The sequence below is a fragment of the Symphodus melops genome, assembly GCF_947650265.1.
Source record: "Symphodus melops genome assembly, chromosome: 23".
NCBI lineage: Eukaryota > Metazoa > Chordata > Actinopteri > Labriformes > Labridae > Symphodus > Symphodus melops.
The window spans coordinates 5,298,164-5,315,611 of NC_136713.1; the positions used below are offsets into that span (position 1 = coordinate 5,298,164).

The 17,448-nt window shown below is 45.5% G+C and overlaps 1 protein-coding gene across 1 annotated transcript; it reads right to left on the minus strand.

The window, feature by feature from the left end:
• Window positions 1–828: 828 nt before the first annotated feature.
• mbd5 (methyl-CpG binding domain protein 5) lies at window positions 829–17,206 on the minus strand. The gene is made up of 11 exons (XM_079336129.1): window positions 17,033–17,206; window positions 12,464–12,561; window positions 12,015–12,382; window positions 10,689–10,791; window positions 9,035–9,206; window positions 6,476–8,875; window positions 3,582–3,802; window positions 2,362–3,495; window positions 1,897–1,970; window positions 1,724–1,799; window positions 829–1,632 (listed from the first exon to the last, which is right to left on the minus strand). The coding sequence occupies exons 3-11, from the start codon at window positions 12,122–12,124 to the stop codon at window positions 1,570–1,572; spliced, it is 4,353 nt and encodes a 1,450-aa protein (XP_079192255.1). The 5' UTR covers window positions 12,125–12,382; window positions 12,464–12,561; window positions 17,033–17,206; the 3' UTR covers window positions 829–1,569.
• Between the last annotated feature and the right edge of the window lie 242 nt (window positions 17,207–17,448).

Genomic DNA, 17,448 nt, shown 5'->3' on the forward strand with positions numbered 1-17,448 from the left:
ACGTAAGGACAAAAGTGATGGAAGGAAAAATCCACCCAAAGACACTTTCAGAAGCGAGCTGATGCTGCATTCAGGGTCTTTCCGAATGTTAAATTTGAATATTTTCAAGCTTTTTTTTTTTAATAACGATGAGACAACAGACGAAGTCCTGACACATGTTTCTGTACCTTAAGGTGCAGGACTTCATCAGATGACACTGCAGCGACAAGTAAACGGGATGTGTTGACATGTCAGTCCACAATCACCTTTCTCAAGTAAGACCATTTCTGACATGCGTCTATGAGAAACATTTAAATGTGATTATTGGTGACCTGTGTAACTCAAATTCTGCAACCAGTTAGTGTTATGCTGAATTGACATGCAGCTTTTTTGTTTGATTATTCGATGATTTAGGTGATCATATCAGGCTATCGAATGTGAGAAATGATGAAGAAACGTCATCCGAGCCAGAGAAAGTTTGAATCAAGGAAAAAAAAAAGAAAGAAAAAGATCCTATTGCTGCAGATTCATCTGTTTTAACTCCTGAGCCGTGTTTAGAGTTGTACAAAAGGAAACTTCTTTCTTTGACTCGGACATGCAAACAAAGCTCCTGAAATGAAGGTCACAAACTTCAAAGTGACTGCAGGTGGATTTTTCCTCCTTAAAATGGAAGATAAACCGACTCTTTGTCATCATAAATCCTCATCTGCTAACCAGCCTTTTAGCTCAACATATCGAGATGCTCCTGTCTGAGTGACTGCTGGAGCAGATGAGGATTTACCAACATTGGTCCGGCCAACGGAAAGCTGCTTTCGAGGAACACTGAACACTTTCTGCTGGTAAAGTTCATTCTGTTTTTCTTTTCTTTTTTTTTTAAAATCCAAAACAAACGAACACTTGAACTGGCGTGAAGCGACCTTCGCAATGGAGAACTCATATACTCATGCCTGTTCCACTGCTGTTCCTTTACAAAACTAATGAAAGGAAAAATAAACAGCACGTCTTACATTTCATCATATAAAAGCTTTAGGCTGTATTCTTATTTATCCTATGCATGCGGCCGTATACAACCGCATTTCTGAATAGAAACCAAGACATTGGTACACTTCTGCTTTGTTTGTACAATAAAAGATAAAATGTGCATTAGGTATGCTTGTACATGACATTGTACAATATTTACATACAATTCTTAATAGCATGAAATTTCAGGATTATCTATATACATATTGAAAATGTATCAGAAATATTTGGACTGTCTATTTTCTTAAATATGTAAGGTAATGCTTGTAGCTTTTTTTTTGTTTTACTATCTTATTCTAGAAAAAAATAGTTAATTCAGTGAGCTGTAGACAAATTGCAACCACTTTTGACGTTCTTCTCTACTTTGTCTTTTTTCTTCTACAGTTTGAACTGTAATCGGTGATTGGACATTTCCAGCACCTTCTGTGGTCAGTCATTAAGTCAAGTTGAAATCATGGAACAAAGATGTACCACTGAAAGTCCACGTGTAGCACCTGTTAGAGAGCTCAGATTGCATCAAAGGCTGATCGGACAAAGTCTCCGAAGGCTTTGAGGACAACACATTCAATGTTATCTGGATATCTTCCTCCTCTTAGGCTTGGGGAGCTTCACCTGACGATCCCTCGATGGGATCTGACGGCAGACAGACGGGGAGAAATGTTCTTCAAACAGCTGATCAAACGACAGACGGAAAGGATTGGTTAAAAGATTTGGAGATACTCACTGTGCCCGACATCTTATCCAGCTCACTCATGGCCTCGTGGATAGCAGCTTCCAAGTGATTATTCAGTTTCCCCTGTCTGTTAGACGACGAGAACATTTAGAAAGCCGTTACATTTCAAAGGAAGCAGCCAGTTACAGATTCCAGCGTTATCTCTGCGTTGAACGTTTGCTTACTTTAGGCCTCTTTTGGCGGCTCGGTCAAGTGCCTCTAAGTCGTGAGTTAGTGTTTTTAGTTTCTCTGGCTCTACCTGCATGGAGACAAGAGAAGACATGTTAGTACATCCAGGAAATGGTCGACAATTTCACACCAGAAAAAACAGAATTATACTTTTTTTTTGTACAGTTCATCAGATATTTCTGCAGTCATCGTGAGAGAGAGCTCTCCTAATCTGAAATTCTGCTTCAGCAGGTGAAAATGTTGGGAGCCTGTTATCTCTGCTTCTTCTGTGGCCAAGGAACAAAAACAAAACACTACTGTTACAAAAAGTTTGTAAAAACTTGGTTTAAATCCAAATACACATATTGATAGAAAACATAGAAAAGCTGTCAAATCAGCCGTTCCTCTCCGGTCTCATCCAGCCTGAAAAACCAAAGCTGGCTTGTTAAACACAGACAGGTGTTCACAGGGAGGTTTCTCACCTTGGCCTGCTCCCGCAGCTGCATAGCAGCGCTGTGCACTTGTTCGTCCCCGGCCAGCTTGGCAGGCCAGGGTGGGAAGCCCTTCAGCTGGCCCCAGACCAGCTCTCCCATGTTGAAGGTCCTGGAGCGGTAGTGGAGCAGCTCTGACGCGGGCGAGTCCGGCTGACGTAGATCCTCCTCGCTGCTCAAGCTCTTCGTGTCCGAGGGGCTGGGCGCCATGCCGTTGAAGTGGCCGTTGTAGTGGCTGTAGTCTTTGGCTGTGGCCAGCGGTCCCTCCAGGCTAGTGGAGGAGCTGGGCGACTGGTCGTCCCCCGTCAGCTCCTGCCGCGGAGGACCGAGGACTTCTCCGTAACCCCGGGTGTTAAAGTGGGAAGTGGCGCCGTTGATGTGGGCGCAACGCTCCACCATCTGCTCCAGACGCTCCTTGTAGTTAGCAGGAGTCCGGCTGCAGTTGTTGAAGCGATAGGTGTCATCGAGGAAGGCCTTATCGTGGACCAGGGCCATGCCATGGTCGTTGGAGCCCTCAGTGGGGCAGGGTGGGGCAGGGGCCAGGCTGGCAGGTCTCTCCATGCAGGGACTACTCCTCACATGTGTGGAACACTCCAGAAACTCTTCACCACCCCAGGCGCTGTTGTTACTATGAGCGTCAAAGCCTCCCCCGTGCGGCCCTTCCCCGTCCCACTGGCCCCTGGGGGTCCCACGACCAGGAGAACGGAAGTATTCATTGGCCTCGTGGCCATCTGGAGTGCTCTTTCCAGGATCCATGTTTTTCTGACCCCTCCCCGACCTCACCTGCCTCGGCCTGGCCTGCTGAGTCAACACCTCCCCCTCCTGGTGCCCGTGCAGGACTGTGCTGACCACTTTGGGGATGTTGACCGGCTCCCCTATCGAGGCAGTGAAGGCACTCATGGCGCTGAGCGCTGGCACCGGACTCGCCTGTGTTGTCCCGCTCACTGTGGTTGTTATAGTTACATGCATGCCCTTGCTGGCAGCATCCACCACAGCTCTGTAGATGGCATCCACGGACTCAGGACCTCCACCCGGTCCCCTGTCAGAGGCAGGTGTGCCTGCTGGAAGCCCCTCGCCTTGAGTCTGCTGCCCCTCCCCGAAATGAGGGTGCGGCAACATCCCCTGCTAGGGAAACAACAGCAAGGTAAAATCAAGATCAAAGTGTTTCAATAAAGTTGTCTGGAGATGGAACTGAAAGTCGTCATCTCTACCTGGTAGTTCTGGTAGAGGCAGGCCATGGAGCCGGCGTTGGTGTTGCTGCTGTCCGTGTACGGGTGGTTCTCTGAGAAGTGCTGCTGCCCTTGATAGGCTGGATGTGAGCTGACCCCCTGCTGCATGGCCTGATGGACCTGCTGCTGGAACATCGGACCTCCCACCGTGTTGATGTGCGTCTGCAAGCCGCCCATACCACAGCCGAGGGATGAGGGGTTTCCTGAAAACGTTTTGAAGATACAGAGTGTGTTAAAAAGACAGAGCAGCAGCTGTACCTTTAAAGAGGTGACACTGACAGCAGGTAGGAATAAAATCAACAAATCGTAACACAGGAGCTGCTATTTCTTTAATTGTGTGTTTTTTTTTTTTTTACTAATTGTTGAGTTTGAATCAGTCGAAGTCAACGTGTTAATCAGACAATTATTAGGACATTTTCTTCAACACGAGCAGTACTGGTAGATTTCTCAAAGATGCTGAAATATGTCGCCGTTTAGTGAACTGCATAGCTTTTCAAATGTACAGTTCCCAAAACACAATCAAAGGGTGTCTCATCACAACCTTTGAGAATAGGAAAAAAAAAAAAGTTGCACATTAACAATCTGTTGCACCAGAAGTAACAGACGGACCCACTGCCAGATGCGATGTGTGGACGGACTTGTTAGCGAAGCGTGCAGGGACAGAACATGAGCAACAACCATCGAGGCCACAGATGTATCAATGAATGAAGAGAAAGCCCAGCAGCAATGTTGTACAGACAAAGAGGAGGCAAATACAAAATCTCCGAGGCCTAACGCTGCTTTTTGTGTGTGTGTGTGTGTGTGTGTGTGTTTGTGGAGCAGCTGGTGCGATGCTACATGGCTGAAGGGCAGCTGTGTGTGCTCTCCATTTTTTTTCCTCCTCCTTTTATTTCTCCCTCTCCTCTCCAACGCTGAGAGCCACGACACGGCCAACCCCCCTCCCTCTCCCCATATCCTCTGCTACCGCTATGATATAGTGACGGCTGTTGCCGGGGGAGGTTGCCATGGGAACCGAGTGATGATTGGTGGTGCTGTCCACTGCCAGGAAGCTTGTTGGGGGGGAGGTGGGGAGTTGGGTGGGCGGATGAGGGGGGTTATGGGGGTCGGGTGGTGTGATTTTTACCCTGCTGGGGGATGTGGGGGTGGTCAGCTGGGTGGCAGGAGGTCTGGGGGGGTTTACAATGAACTTTGGGGTATTTGTTGATGGCAATAGGAGGGGGCAGGAGGGTTGTTCAAAGCTTGCTAGCTGTCTAGAAACAGATGGTTAGAGGCTAATGCTAAAAAGCCACTCACTAGGCCACTTTCAAAGAGGGCTCTTAAGATCCCAAATATGTCCTCCAATTTAGCTTCAAGTATGGTATTACATCTGCCAATGATGAGAGAATGTTTTTTTTTACCCCAAGACGCTGTGGGTTTTTAATGTGCCATTGCTAAGAGGGGACCGAGACACACAAAGGATATTTCTGTTCATCTGTGTGGTTTCTTTTTACATTTTAATAATCCAATGAGAAAACACTAAAAGCCAAAGTCTAACAACACAAAATGTTTGGATCACTTTTTCTTTCATCATGCTAAAAGAACATACGTGCCTTGGCCCGTCAGGAGCATAGGGAGACAATTCTTCAACATCTCTGATGAATAAAATGTGTAAGATCAGGATTTTAAAACTCAAAATCAATTACGACCAGTGTTTCCACAACAATCATCACCAAATCAGACTCGGCTTGGACTCATATTCAAACACACTTTCTTCCGAACGTAGAAAGTGAAACTACACCCTTCAATTCTGCCGATAAAAATCAGTTTTTGTCAATTCTAAATTTCAAAGTCCAAACTGGAACTTGAACTGAGCAGGAGTGTGGACTAACGTCACAGGCTGCCTCCTGACCTGCACAGGATCAACAGAATTTCAATGACTTGGAAGATATAGAAAATAACAGGACACCTGGTGATAAGAACAGGTGGCCTGCAGCAGACCTCGGTGATATCTCCATTATAAACCATATGAGGACACACAGACGCACAATGAATACATAAACTCATCGTCTGGCCTCACAGCAGGCAGGAAGAAACACGACATCTCTGTCTCTTCAGGGCTTTTATACACAAAAATTATAAAAAACAAACATGCAGTGACACACACATCATCCAATAAATTAAAACACAACACACACACTGTAAACACAAGTAGTGCACACACAGTCATTCAAACCCACACACAGGCCTAAAGCCTCATCAAAGGCTTCGCTCTGGTCTCTATTCAGGGTCTGTCGTTACTATAGTGACCAGCAAGCCGAGAGAAGCTCTCTCAAACGCCCTATCTGGGCTGCTTCCCTTAAAACGAGATCCAGATCCCATTTCCATCTTCTAACACCATTGACTGATGCTAGCATACAAATAAAACAAAGAGAAACACTGGCTGACTGACAATTAGCCGAGCTTCCAGAGATGAGGGGCCTGCTCATTAACTCACAGATCCTGGAGGAGCCCGAACTGTCTCGGCTCGGGGCCTATCATCGAAATCCTTCGGTTTCAGTTCACTCATAAAGACGGAAACTTGTCCAAACACAACTTATCAGGAGGAGGAAGGAGAGGACCCAGGGGGAGGGAGGTTCGCTCGGACTGGAGCTGCTCAGTTTTTTGTTCAGCAATTCTTCTCAAAACGCCAAATAATTACTCGCAGAGTCGTTTGAAAAAGTGGGATTATTGAAGGAGCTGCTGTGTATTCAAATCTTAGAGTTAGGTAGTTGAGATGCAGAGCTGACATTTTGTTAGTCTTAGTGAACGGGATTATGATCCTGATTGAACTGTATGCAAATGATTTACACACAAAACAAGATAAATACAGTTTGATATCATCAGTGCTGATTCCTCACCTGTATCAGAGATGTTTTGTGTACAGCTTCCATCACCCCCTCCATGAGGCATCACCACCATGTTATTCCGTCCCATACTCTGCAGAAGTTTCTGTTGCGAGGGGTGAGGGCCTGGATGGGACAGCGGCGGGGGGTTGGCATTTTGGCGTCCCAGTGGCATGCCGTCAGGGCCCAACGGAACCCCTCCCGGCCCCATGGGCCCACAGTTACTCATCGAGGAGGCCTGCATCTGGGCCATCATGTCAGGAAACTGGCCTTGACGAGGGCCGAGATGGCCCCCAGAGGGGTCCATGCTCTGGCAGTGCTGCATGGCATCTCCCGGACCTCGCAGCCTCTGCTGAGCTAGGAGGTTCTGCTGAGGGCCACCGGGGACCATACCTGTGCTGTCATTGTAGTGCAGCTGTGCTCCTTGAGGAACAGGCCCCTGCCCGGGACTTAGACCTGGACGATGGCTGTTACCGGCCATGCTGTGGGAGCTCTGGCAGCTCATGGTCTGAAGAAGTTGGGCCATGGAGGTGTTTGGTGGAAGGTTTCCAAGTCTGCCCACTTTTCGCAGCTGCTCAGTGGCACTGGGCCCCTGCATGTGGGCTCCTCCCATGCCTCGTTTGTTTAGCATACTATAGACCATGTTGTTACTGTTATCATGATTCACAGCAGCACTGCCTGACGACTGTCTCCTTTTACGCATGGGGTCCCTCTGCTGGGCCATGAGTTTGTCCCTCAGAGCTGCCCGTCCGCTTTGACCCTCAGGACTGTTGAGCAGCATGGTGGAGTTTGGCGGGAGCATTGAGTTTAAAGTGCTGTGTCCCTCCATGCCTCGAGGGCCGCTCATAGGGCCGGGGTGCCCACTGCCTCCTCCGTTACCTCCCCCAACTGCCCCCATGCCTGCCATACCAGCACCACCAGCAGCCATGCCAGCAGTGCTGTTGCCAGCAGCGCTGAGTTTGTTTTGATTTGCTAGCTGTGCTTTGGCTGCGGCTGACAAGAGACTGCTGGCGGGGAAGGAAGCAGCATTTTGTTGGTTTAGGATCTGGTTGAGGGGCATCCCCAGGAGTCCTGGGTGGCCCTTCTGGGAAGCGCTGGGGGTTGCCATAGAAGAGGATGACGAGGAAGAGGAGGTGGGTGAGTACATGGAGTTGCTGTGCTGCTGGGTGCTAATCGAGTTTGCCATCCCTGGCAGCAACTGGGAGTCCTTGTACTGGTAATGTGGGTCAGATTTGTTGGTGGAGGGACTTGAGGGCATGGCTGGTCTGGGAGATCCCATTGCCGACCTGGGGGAACGAGGAGGAACCTTCATAGTGCCACACGGGGCCTGGTGGCCCGAGGGCATTGCAAAGTTTCCATGATCAGAGGAGGTGGAGGATGAGCGTGAGCGATGAGGGGAGGCCTCCATTCGCCCAAGAGCAGGTCCAGCTATGTGGACAGGAGAGGTGACAGGGGATGGGGACATGGAGGATGTGGGACCCCCTTGTTGAGTCCTTTGAACATGGCCGCCATGCCCCACAGGCCCAGGCTTCCCTGTGGGCAAAGGTAAGTTGCTCGGCAAGGGAACAATGGCGGGAGGGGGGATGTTTACATTCATCATTGGTACCTGAGAGTGGATGTTAGGCTGGAAGTTGGAGGGGTTTTGGACATTGTTGGAGGGCTGGTTGACATGTTTGCTGGGAATGGGATCCAGGATGCCCAAGGGGTCTTTTTCAGAGGTCAACTGCCGTTTCTGAAGGGCACAGGATGGTGGTATGGATGGAGGAGGGGGTACGGGCTGTGTTTTATGGTGAAACGTTGCACGGGGCATATCCATACCAGGTGGGAAGTTCCCCCGAGGCATGTTCATGTTCATGACAGGGCTTTTGGCAGTGGCCGTCGGAGACAGGGGCGTGCTAGTCCTCCCTGTCATGGCGCAGGATGGCTGGCCCACAGGGGAGCCATGGAGCATAACATTAGGTGGGGAAAGAGGAGTCCTAGTGTTTCCATGGATAGAGGCTGAACCAGGACTGCCAGCTCCTGGAAACCCACAAGGATTGGTCCTTGGAAAGCCATCAGGACTGCCTAGAGTGTCTGCACTGGGAGACTGAGCACCATCTCCGTACAGCTTACCACTGGAGGGAGGTGGGCTCAGCATGCCTCCATACCCAACCCGGTACGGGGATTTGGGGCCTGGCTCCCCACTGCCCAGCCTCTGCTGCCTGGAGTACCCAGAGTAGAGGTCGGGCTGTTGGGCTCCACCCATCTCCTGGGGTGGGTACAGCCTCTGCTGCTGCTGCTGCTGCTGTCCTGCTGCCATCATCATCTTAAAAGGATTCTTGCAGTCTGGTCCTACAGCATTTGGCAGACCATCATGGGGTTTAGTCCTTATTGCCCGTTGAGACGTGGGATGCGCAGTGACCACTGATGATGTACCTTGAAGGGTAATAAAGACCGTGCCGTTTACTAATAACTTTTAAGCAACATTTAAGACAAAATAGGTCGGTGAAACATACACGTCACAAGCTACTTAAAACCTAATCTTACCCAAAAAGGACCTAAAATCAAATGAAGTAGATCGAGCTGGACTCTTACCTCCCCCTGGACTGGTCAGTGTCAGAGGTGGGTGCGTCTCCATGCTCTTGTGCAGCGTAGCCACAGCCAGAAGCTTCCTCTTGTGAATGCAGAGTTTGGTGACGTCTTCATCCGCTTTCACGTCCTCTGCTGTCCTCTGCTTGACAGCTGCCCCCGGGTCGAAGTTAAACACCTGAGGAGAAGGATATTCAGTGAGATGTACATTCACAGCTGCTCGCGTCAAATCGCACCACATACGTACATCATATTCTAAGCCAAGGAGCAAGATTGATGTCTCAGCAGAAAATAAATCTGTTCTCAGTTGAAACATACATGTAAAGGAATATGACACTCGAAACAAACTAATAACACAATCAAACCAGTTTAATGTTCTGAAAATGTTGAGTCATCATTTCAGGAGTAGGGAAGTCAAAATGTTTCCAAGACAAGACGACATCTTGATAGGACAGACATGGTGTGTGACGGATTTAGCTTCATGAAGGATAATCCTTTGTAATGTGAGACTGTGGACTCCTCACAGCATCTGCACATCTGTGGATCGGTGTTTCAAATAGATCAGTGGAGAGGGCCAGCTTGAATGTATTTCATACATTGTCGAGCATATGGAAGGGAGTGGAGAAGTGAGTTAGGCTGCAGGACAGCTTCTATCCTGTCCTGTACCTTTGTTCACTTTTTGGACTTCATTGTGACACGCCGCAGCGTGAAGGACGAAACTACAAACGGTTTTTACAGCCACCGTTCAAGCTGACAGGAGTCACTTTTTGATCCATTTCAACACAAACAAAAGCGTCACTTTTAACAACAGCCTGTCAGAAGTTGTTTTAACCTTGGCTCCTTCTCTCAGACATGTTGATTTCCTTCCTAATGTCTAGCTTGTGTCCTGTCTCGACTTGTCTTAGACGAGAGCCGATTGTCTATTTTGAATGAGGATATAATGTATTCTGAGGAAGCCTTGTGCTTACACTCGAGTTAATGAGTTGCAGCAACTGCATCTATAACAATTGCAAAGTTCCTAATTACAAACAATAGATCTGTGTCAAATGACAAGCAGTTAACATGTCCATCAAAATGGCAGTAATGTTTGCAGATTGCATTTAAGCTATGGGAGGCAAAATAATTAAACTGACTGACTACAGGCCTGGACAACCACAGATAACATTTTTTAGAGCGTTTGAATGACGTTACTGTGCCCATTCTATTTTTTATGAACATGACTGTATGGATGGTAAATGTGACTTCTTCATTTTAAAGTAGATTAACCAAATATATGTCATAGTACAACTTCAAAGAATGACATGCATGGGCAGATTTTTCCTCCTGTGGAAACTAAAGATCGAAAGATCTTCTCCTTTAAAAAAACAACAACAAAAAACGTACTTTGAGGTGTTCGATCTCTTCGTCTGTAAACATCAAGGATGGGACCAAATGCATGATCACTCCAACTAAACAACAGCAGCGTGTGTTCATACATCTGGAGGACGGGCTGACAGTTTTAAAGGATCTTTTGTTCAGCTGTAATATTTTGGACAAGTGCATTTTAACTTCATTTGTGTATTGGTGCTTCTACCTCCTGGAGCCTCAGTTAAGAGGCAGCTGTAAACTCTCCGCCCGGCTGTGTTTTAAATGAATCAAGATGAAAAAAAAAAAAGATTACCTTGTGGAGGATGAGTGGGCACTCCAGGCCACATTTGCAGGTTCCATCTGTCAGCAGGTAGGTCTTCACCTGCTCCAAGCTGGACAGCAACGAGCCACTGGGACTGCAGAGAGAAAACAACGTGAGGATGTGGAGACGTTCCAGCTGGTGGAGCTCCAATTTACAAATTCTTCTTCTGGGATATTTAGCATTGCAGCCCTTTCTAAATTGCTTAAAATGTTGTTTTTTTTATATATCTGTTCTATACTTTTGGACCAAACTACAGATCACTTTTAGCACCAAAGTGAACATTTTACATGGAAATATTACTAAAGTACACTTCTCCCACCATGAATTCATCCCTGACTCAGAAGAGTAAAACCGTTGCACAGAGGAATTCTCCGCTGACAGACACAAATGATTTTTTTAAGGTGGGTTAGCAGCTGCTTCAGGCAGGTTCTGCTGCAGGTTTTACATGCTAGCAACCATGAAATCAAAAGGTAAAATCCTCCCACTCAACAGCGCTTCAGCACAGTGGAATTCATCCCATCTGTATGTATTAAAAGAACAATTGAAAACATTTTTTGAATCCAGAAAGGAAGACAAACTGTTATTTAGAAGAGGACATACTGGACAGTATTATTCTGAATCTAAGCTCTTCCAGTTTATCAGACAACGGATACGTCCAAACTGTGGACATAAACAATGGGGGACATCATCTTCTTATACAAAGTCTGTACATTTTCCCTGGCTGCAAAGTGGTGAATATAAGAGGACTAAAAGTAAATAATTAGAATGTGATAAGAAGGTCGCTGCTGCTGCAAGGCAGGATTCCCCCCATGAGAAATAACACAAACCTTTTTGCACTTAATGATTGAGAAAAGCCGAGAATAAATCTCCAGTGACACATTTCAAACTGTCCACCAACGATAAAGAACAGAATGTACCACCTGTTGATCCCATCCAACATATACAGTAACATGTGACATGACAACCACAGGCTGAATCTTCAGTTGTATCAAAAATGTACCGCTGAACCTCCCTGCAGCAAACGCACACTGTTAATGCAACAGAACATGAGCAAATACATGTGTGCAGTGACAGTATCAGGCCACGGTCACAGAAGTAGACAGGATTCTTTCCAACACCCAAAATAAACCTGACACCAGCCAACTGCTTTGGTTCATTGTGACTGCTAAACACACATGCCGGGGTTCAGATGCCAGAAAGGACACCAACTTCCAGTGTGCATGCGACCACGACTTGAACGCACGAGTAAATGTGTCAGTGTTGCGTTCATGAGTTTTACTGGCATGGCCGTATTAACTTACAGTAAAACATTCATACCTTATGTATACCACTGCACCGCCATGATCCTTGCGCTTCCAGCCGATGGGGACCTGGACAGGGACAGCCTGCCTCTCATCTCCCGTGTCACAGTCCTTTCCGCCATTCATTGCTCTGCTGGTTTTACGCTCGACACCTCAGAGGGATATATATCAGACATCAACCAGCGTCCTCACGATGCACGTCATGTTCGTCTTCCAAAGCCGTGGTAGTGGAGGAGGTGGTGGTAGGGTTGGAGAGACTGCAGGATTATGCTTTCAACGTGGCACTCCGCTCTCAGCTGGAGCTGATGGGGTGGTGGGTAGTCGGGTAGGGTGAGGCGAGCTCACGGCAGACCCTACCCTTTGAGCTGCTTCATGGTCAGGGGGCTAAACGGAGCACGGACTTCCATTAGTGCATCTTGCCTGAAAAAGCCAACTTCAGGAGAGTCTTTTATTTTGAGTTTTTACCATTTGTCTTTCAGGAAACAGTCCTTCAGTACGACAAGTTGAGTGTGTTCAACATATTGGTACCCAAATGAGGTTGGGTAGTGGTTTTCCCATGGTTCCTGTGAGAGCAAAACAGAAGAGAAAACCCAGTGAGGAACTGAATATTCTGGCTGTCGTTAACTTGTAGCTACAAGCCTATCGTTTATTTTCTGCACTGCTGAAATCAGGCTTTCATCACACCAACGTGTCCCATGCATGAACTGAAATCTGGTATAAAACAGATATCTTTTTCCACATTTCGACGTGGTGTCAACCAGCGAAGATTGGCGGTGGCCAATCATAAACAAAGTAAATCACTCTCGAGCATTCATTTCTTCTGTTGGTCAAAATGTTCGAGGATAAAAACACAGGTAAAATCCCCTTGGAGAGGACTACAGGTTGAGCATCTTGGAGGTTTATAATCCTTTAGATTTAAAAATCTGTTAGTCATACTGGAGTCCCTGGATCATATTTCAAACTGAGCCTAAGGCCACACATGCCCACCAAGGTAGCCCGTTGTGTTGTTTTAACGCAGCTCTCACTGTCTGCTTTGAAACAGCTTTTCATGATGCAACGTGTACGAGTAGGGATGTAAAAACACGAATGAGCCGACACAACACATTATTATATCGATGCTTTAACGTCTCCAAGACACTATTATCAATAAGCAGCAGTGATCAACTGGAAAAATCATTTTATTGGGCATATCTTACAGAAAACGACTATTTCACATTTGGACACATTTGAATGATTTTGGACAAAAGATTCTATAATCAAGGCAAACTGTTTCATCTAATGATAGTGTACCACGGATGGATTTATTTCCACGCTGAAGTATTGGCAGTATTTCATCCCCCCTCTCTCTCTCTCACTGTTTGAGAAATTCAAACACTGGTATGAGCCCATCAAAGCTGCTAAATCGGCTGAACTCTGTACGTGAGTGAAGGAGCTTCATGCAAAGCCTCCTCTCAGCCGCCGCTGCTGCTGACTCATAACTGGCCTGCGAGCTGCTGAGACCAAACCCAGTGACACCACCACAGAGGAAGAGCGGTACCCGTGGCACAGTGTAAGAAACAAGGCAGCAGCACTTTAACGTACGCTGTTTGTCTGGACATAAACGCAGCAGCAACAGTAACACCTCATCATCTCAGGAGAGATGCTTCCAATCACAACCAGCTCATCATTAAAATCTTATTTCCCACAAGTCCATGTTTGGAAAATGCAGCGGTAACATGAGAAAACATGTATTACACTGTTGTCTTCACATTGGAGAGAAAATCTGATTTTTCCAACTCGAGCTTTGTGCAGAGTCCCAGCTTTAAGGTGTCACAAATTTAACCTCGATTTATAAAGTGGTTCTGTCTCGTACATTGTCTTTTTTGTTTTCTTGAATGAAGTAGGATATTGAAAGAAGGGCAATTATGTGCAGCAAAAGTCCTGGAGCAGATTCAAATCAGTCATTTTAATTAAAAACTACATTTGTGCCTTAGCCAAATTAATTCATCTAAACATTTGGCAAAGCCACTGCCTCTAAATCTGCCACCTTGTTCATGTAAAGCACAAACTTCAGTCTCACCTCCTGCTATTTTAATGCTCATCTCCCCACACCGTTTCCTCTAACAGGTTACCTTTGGCTGCAGGTTTATCATCTTTAACATGGCGCTTTTTAGCATTTTTGAATGCATCATTTGAAAAAAGGACAGAGGAGCATCGTGGTGGTCAAACTGAGGACATGTCCAATCGACACGATGCAGAGTTAACGCAGTTATTCCTGCATGGAGTCACCTCCAGGTGGATTTTTATTTGACAAAAAAGGTGGTCTGAAGTCAGCATTGAACTTTAAGATGTGCAGCAATGGATTAAGAAGTAGCTTTAGTGCATAAGCCTGAGTCGCTGCAGCTAAACCATAGTTGACGTACGGCTCAAGTTACTCGTCACGGCTGCAGCATCTTCATCTTTTTGCCAAATCTTTCAGCTATTCATGACTCCAAAAGCGATGGTTATGCTAGGTTATGTAAATCTAATCCCATGTAAAATGTGCTTAGTCTGCAATACAGAAACTGCCAGCATTGTATTACCGTCACAAATTATATTTGTGAGGAATGTCTGTGACAACTGTCAAGAAAGGTTATTGTGAAGCTGACATCACTGCAAAGTCACCGAGTTCTGCGACAAGACTACAAAGCATCTCATGAAGCATAATCCTACCAAATGTTTCCCCCGATATAACATTTGACTCTTAATGGGGGAGAAGACCCAACCTCTTTGGCCTTGAATGTTGACGGGAATGCTCTGGACAAAAACCAGCTGCTACCGTCAAACAATCAGCGTGGAACAAGAACATAAGTTAAATCAGAGAAATACGTAAATACAGTTTATAGAACGGCCATCCTGGAAAGAAAAATATGCTTGTGATAAGAAATTGCATCATAAGGTTGAGTAACTACATTTTCAGTCCATTAAGGATGGAAGTTTATGTAAATTAAAGTTCTTTCTCAATGTCTGAATTTGGAGGAATATGTGCAAACAATAGTGGGTTGTATAGTGATATATTGCAGGCAACACACAGATGCTCTTAATAACTTGATTTAAAAGACGGGGCACATTTAAAAATACAAAGCAATTTAAACCATGTAAACTTTTTAAGATGCATAATTAAGTTGAAACTATCAAAATGTCTTTACAGGCGCTACATAAAAAAATATTGGAGGAATATTTTGCACATATTTCTCATCCCAGAATTATTTCCAAACAACATGTTGTGTTGCAATGTTTAACTAAATGTGTATAAATTTAAGTTTTTATGAGACTTTCAATATCGTCGTTCATTTCACCACCTTCAGGTCGAACTGTCTCAGGGGATATGACGCACTTTCAGACACTTATGAAAAGATCTAAATACCTATCTATATAATCACGAGGAGAAGTTATTATTTTAAAACACATCAAATGTGTGATTTACAGAAACTTAATCCAGCTGACATTAACAGTAGGAAACCACGATATGCGATACACTGCGATAACACTGGGATAACGACATGAAAAGCAAACATTCGCTCCATCTGCATGCATCAAAATGGTGTGAAAGCAAGGATGTCATGCCCAGACCTCCATACAGCTGGTGAAATATACACATGGCATGGCTTAACTTCATTTAAACTATTTGATTGTAATAAACACAGACTTTTCTTTATATATATATCTCACACTAATGATAAAATAATGATTAATTGCACAACCCTAATTAAGGTATGATGCATGCTGATGGAATGACTTCAGATATTTATTTATATTTTTTTGCAAGATGTTGGTGCTGCTTCATGTCACCTTGAAAAGGCAGAAAGATGTAACATCTGACATGCACAGTAAAGGTTGTACTAGTCATCATAAATAACACCTCAGGGTATTCAAATTCTCACTTACAGCTTCAGTGAAGCAACACAAGTTACCTGCAAAATAACATGTGCTGTTAGTGGAGAATAATCTTTAATATGATACAAATAAAACAAAGGTATAAAACAAGAACTGTGCAGCACTGAGTAGTACAACCTCTTCTTATTGGACCCACAGACATCCATCACTGCTCTTTTAGTACTAGGCGAGATTAAATCCATTAATTCTAAATCTTAAAGTAACCCTTAGAGCAGGCTAAGATGGCTAGCTGTGGGGGGAAATGAGCAGCATGTTGTGCTGCTGCAGCCTTCAGAATTGACAGCTGAGAGGCTGCATGACAAGACTGTTTATCCACTTAAAACTGGACAACATGACAACCGCTTCTTGTGTACACAACCAAAGGTGCCTGACTGTTAGATAATAGCAACATTAGCTTTGAGAACATTAGCCTTAGACTTGTGCCAAGTGTTGCTTTATTAACCTTTTTAATGAGAGTAATCCGAAGTTAGATGTTTATTTTACTTCAAAGAGACACGCTGGGCTGAAAGGTAACAATCTGTGAGGCTTTATGTTCAGAAGAGACCGTGTCAACAACCGGAATCTGTGTGTCTGACTGTGCTTTTTGATGCAGCATCTCGGCTAGCTTAGCATTTTGAGCGTCAGCTGTCTAGCTCCCGTTAGCTAACTAGCCAGCTAGCTAGCTAACTAGCCAGCTAGCTTGTTGTAACGAAAATGAATCAGAGGGCGAGCTCGGCTACGCTAGTGACATTTTAGCGTTTAATTAACGAACCGAAACTGGTCTTGTGCGCGCCGAGGGCAATCGAGGCAGGTTCCGACTTCAAACTGTCGAAGAAAAAAGCAGCTAGGCCCGCGTTGGGGGGGTTTCGAGCCAAAGTGGATCCAGGCAAGGCCAGGGCCAGGCCGAGCTAGCACAGGTTAGCCTAGCATGCTAGCTAACAGCCGTTGCGTTCGCAGAGAGAGAGAGAGAAATAGAGAGAGCGAAGAAGAAGAAGAAGAAGAAGGAGAAGAAGAAGAAGAGGAGACGCTGTAACGTTTCTGCCTGCGTCAAATCCACCCGTGAACAGGCCGTTCTCACCTGGGCATCCAGCTGAGCTGAAATGGTGAAACGTGTGCTTAAAAATAAGAATAAAAACCTACCCATTAGTTCTCTGCCTCTGCTGGTTCTCCTACACTGGGAGATTGGAAATGATGGAGAGCCCCACTGCGCATGCGAGGCAGGAGCAGCAGATGGGAGAGGTGATGCACAGTTACCTCCAGAGCTCACACACATCAGGTCTGCATGTGCAAAAGTCTACATCTTCAAACCCTTTAAATGTTTCATTGGTTTCATTAATGAGGATTATAACTACATAATGACACAAACAGACTTCACATTATGTTAGTGATAAGTGTGTCTCTTATAGCATTTCATCCAATGTTATAACACAATGGTAAAATGTTAAAATGTGAACAAGATTACCATACAAACAAATCACTGAATTCACTGAAAAAATGTGATTTTATTGGAGCATTAAAAGCAATTCGTTTTAAAGACTATATGAATTATTGTCTTG

Coding starts and splice junctions, on each gene's coding strand:
- mbd5 (XM_079336129.1), bottom strand. CDS start 12,124: ATGAATGGCGGAAAGGACTGTGACACGGGAGATGAGAGGCAGGCTGTC. Junction 8,876..9,034: donor ACTGACCAGTCCAGGGGGAG/GTAAGAGTCCAG, acceptor TTACCCTTCAAG/GTACATCATCAGTGGTCACT. Junction 1,971..2,361: donor AGCTGCGGGAGCAGGCCAAG/GTGAGAAACCTC, acceptor GTCTCCATGCAG/GTAGAGCCAGAGAAACTAAA.